The sequence below is a fragment of the Euphorbia lathyris genome, chromosome 6 (genome assembly GCF_963576675.1).
Source record: "Euphorbia lathyris chromosome 6, ddEupLath1.1, whole genome shotgun sequence".
Taxonomy (NCBI): Eukaryota; Viridiplantae; Streptophyta; class Magnoliopsida; order Malpighiales; family Euphorbiaceae; genus Euphorbia; species Euphorbia lathyris.
The window spans coordinates 33,393,816-33,395,960 of record NC_088915.1 but is presented as its reverse complement, the minus strand read 5'-3'; the positions used below and the strand labels follow the sequence as shown (position 1 = coordinate 33,395,960).

At 39.8% G+C, this 2,145-nt stretch overlaps 1 protein-coding gene across 1 annotated transcript; it reads left to right on the top strand.

Moving 5' to 3' along the window:
• Positions 1-330: 330 nt before the first annotated feature.
• Positions 331-1,722, top strand: LOC136232866 (E3 ubiquitin-protein ligase RDUF1). Its single transcript, XM_066022316.1, has one exon. The coding sequence runs from the start codon at positions 406-408 to the stop codon at positions 1,492-1,494; it is 1,089 nt and encodes a 362-aa protein (XP_065878388.1). The 5' UTR covers positions 331-405; the 3' UTR covers positions 1,495-1,722.
• Positions 1,723-2,145: the final 423 nt, after the last annotated feature.

Sequence of the window (2,145 nt, the reverse complement as noted above, 5' to 3'; positions counted from 1 at the left end):
GGTTTAAACCGAACTGATACCAATAATCATTTGTTGAGTAAATTGTTTTTAGATAGATAATTGAAAAGTGGATTCCATTTCCATAATAAGAGACAAAACACAAGCACAACGCTACCGTCCCCTCTCTCCCCCTTTTACCCCTCGTATTAAGAATCTTCCCGCGGGTTGCCACCACAATATCACCGAGTCAAAGTTTTTTCAAGTCCAGTCAACTTTTCCCTGCTACTCTCCGTTCGTACGCGCCCCTCTTTTGTTTTTTCCCCATCTTCTCTACACGCGTCTTTTTGAACTCTCTCCTTTCCTCTTTCTTTTATACATCGCCTCTGCATAAATTCCCTATTTTTTTCTTCTCATTTTCTCACTCCCTAACTTTTTCTCTCCGCCGGATCCGAAGCTAACTTAGTCATGGCGACGACTACAACTACGACGTCGTACTGGTGTTATAGATGCACTCGCTTTGTTGCCGTTTTGGTCTCTGAGGAGAATAACGATGTAACTTGTCCTCACTGCGATGGTGGATTTATTGAAGAGATCCAAACGAATTCTCAATCAGATAATCCTCAACAACGATATATGTACATGTTGGCCGATAACAATGGAAGAAACAGTCAGGATTCCGATCGGATTCCCACTCTCCGATTTCGCCGGGATCGTCGCAACGCCGGAGATCGCTCCCCGTTTAATCCGGTTGTTGTTCTCCGTGGTAACGCCGCTGAAGACAACGAAGAGGCAAGCAGCTATGAATTTTATTACGATGACGGTACCGGGTCGGGTCTGAGACCAGTACCGGCTAGTATGTCTGAGTTTTTTATGGGATCCGGGTTTGACCGTTTACTAGAGCAATTAGCACACATAGAACTGAATGGTTTAGGTCGGGTCGGAAACCCGCCGGCTTCCAAAGCGGTAGTGGAGTCTATGCCGACGGTTGAAATAACCGATAACCACTTATATGCGGAGGAGCACTGTGCCGTTTGTAAAGAGGCGTTCGAGGTCGGTGGAGAAGCTCGGGAGATGCCTTGTAAGCACATTTATCATTCGGAATGTATTCTCCCTTGGCTTGCGATGAGGAATTCGTGTCCTGTTTGCCGTCATGAGCTGCCAGCGGATCAGGAAGAAAGCGAGAATTCAGAGGAAGCGGATGAGATAGTAGGTTTGACCATATGGAGGCTTCCAGGAGGTGGATTTGCAGTGGGGAGATTTAGGGGTGGAATAAGAGGGGAGAGGGAGTTTCCCGGTGTATTTACAGAAATGGATGGTGGTTTTAGTGCTCCGACGAGGATTTCATGGATGAGTAGAACAAGTAGAGGAAGGGGTGGTTTAAGAAGGGTATTTCATGGGTTAGTTTCGTTTATAAGGAGGATTGGGTCAAATTCAAACCCTTCTTCTTCTTCTTCTTCAATTGATTCTGAAATTAGTTCAATGAGTAGAATTTCTACTCAGACAAGGAGAAGAGGATTGGATTTACAAGTTGAGAATGGTACAGGCAGAAGGTGATCATTTCATCAATGATGTATATACAAGAATTAAACAGCCAAGAATTTTGAATTCTATTGTAGTAATTTTTTTTTCTGTTTGTATCAAAAACAAAGTATTTTGATCAAATGGTCTGCACCAGTAGAACATTTTTTGTTGGGTGATGGGAAAGATCACTTATTTAGAAACCAAGAAAATTTGTTTTTGATATTTTGTATTTTCATTTCTTTTCTTGGCATTCATTCATCACATGAATTTTTTTGGATGTGCTTTCAGTAGGTTACAAATTTAACCCTATCAAAACATTGCAATTTTAAGGCAGTGTCAATAGATTTGCATTAAACCTTATTAAATCTTTTTAGGATGGTTAATGAGATTTGAAATTACACTCTGATAACATTAGAATTAAGATTTCACTATTTTGTACATTGAGGTTGAAGATATGTTTATTTATTCAATTTTCTCACACGTTTACTTTGTCACTTTATTAGAGAATGAAGATATTTATTGATCTGAGGAATCGTTAAAAAGAGGATGGAGTTAGTAATTTTTAACATTTTTAACTCTCTTGAATACTCATTTTTTTTATCACGTAGGAAAACATTTTATTGTAAAAAGCAAGTTGTATTGTAAAAAGCATGCTTGAGTTGATTCATCATTTTGTTGTGTTTT

Bases quoted from the DNA above. Each gene is read 5' to 3' on its own strand.
- LOC136232866 (XM_066022316.1), top strand. From the start codon at position 406: ATGGCGACGACTACAACTACGACGTCGTACTGGTGTTATAGATGCACT.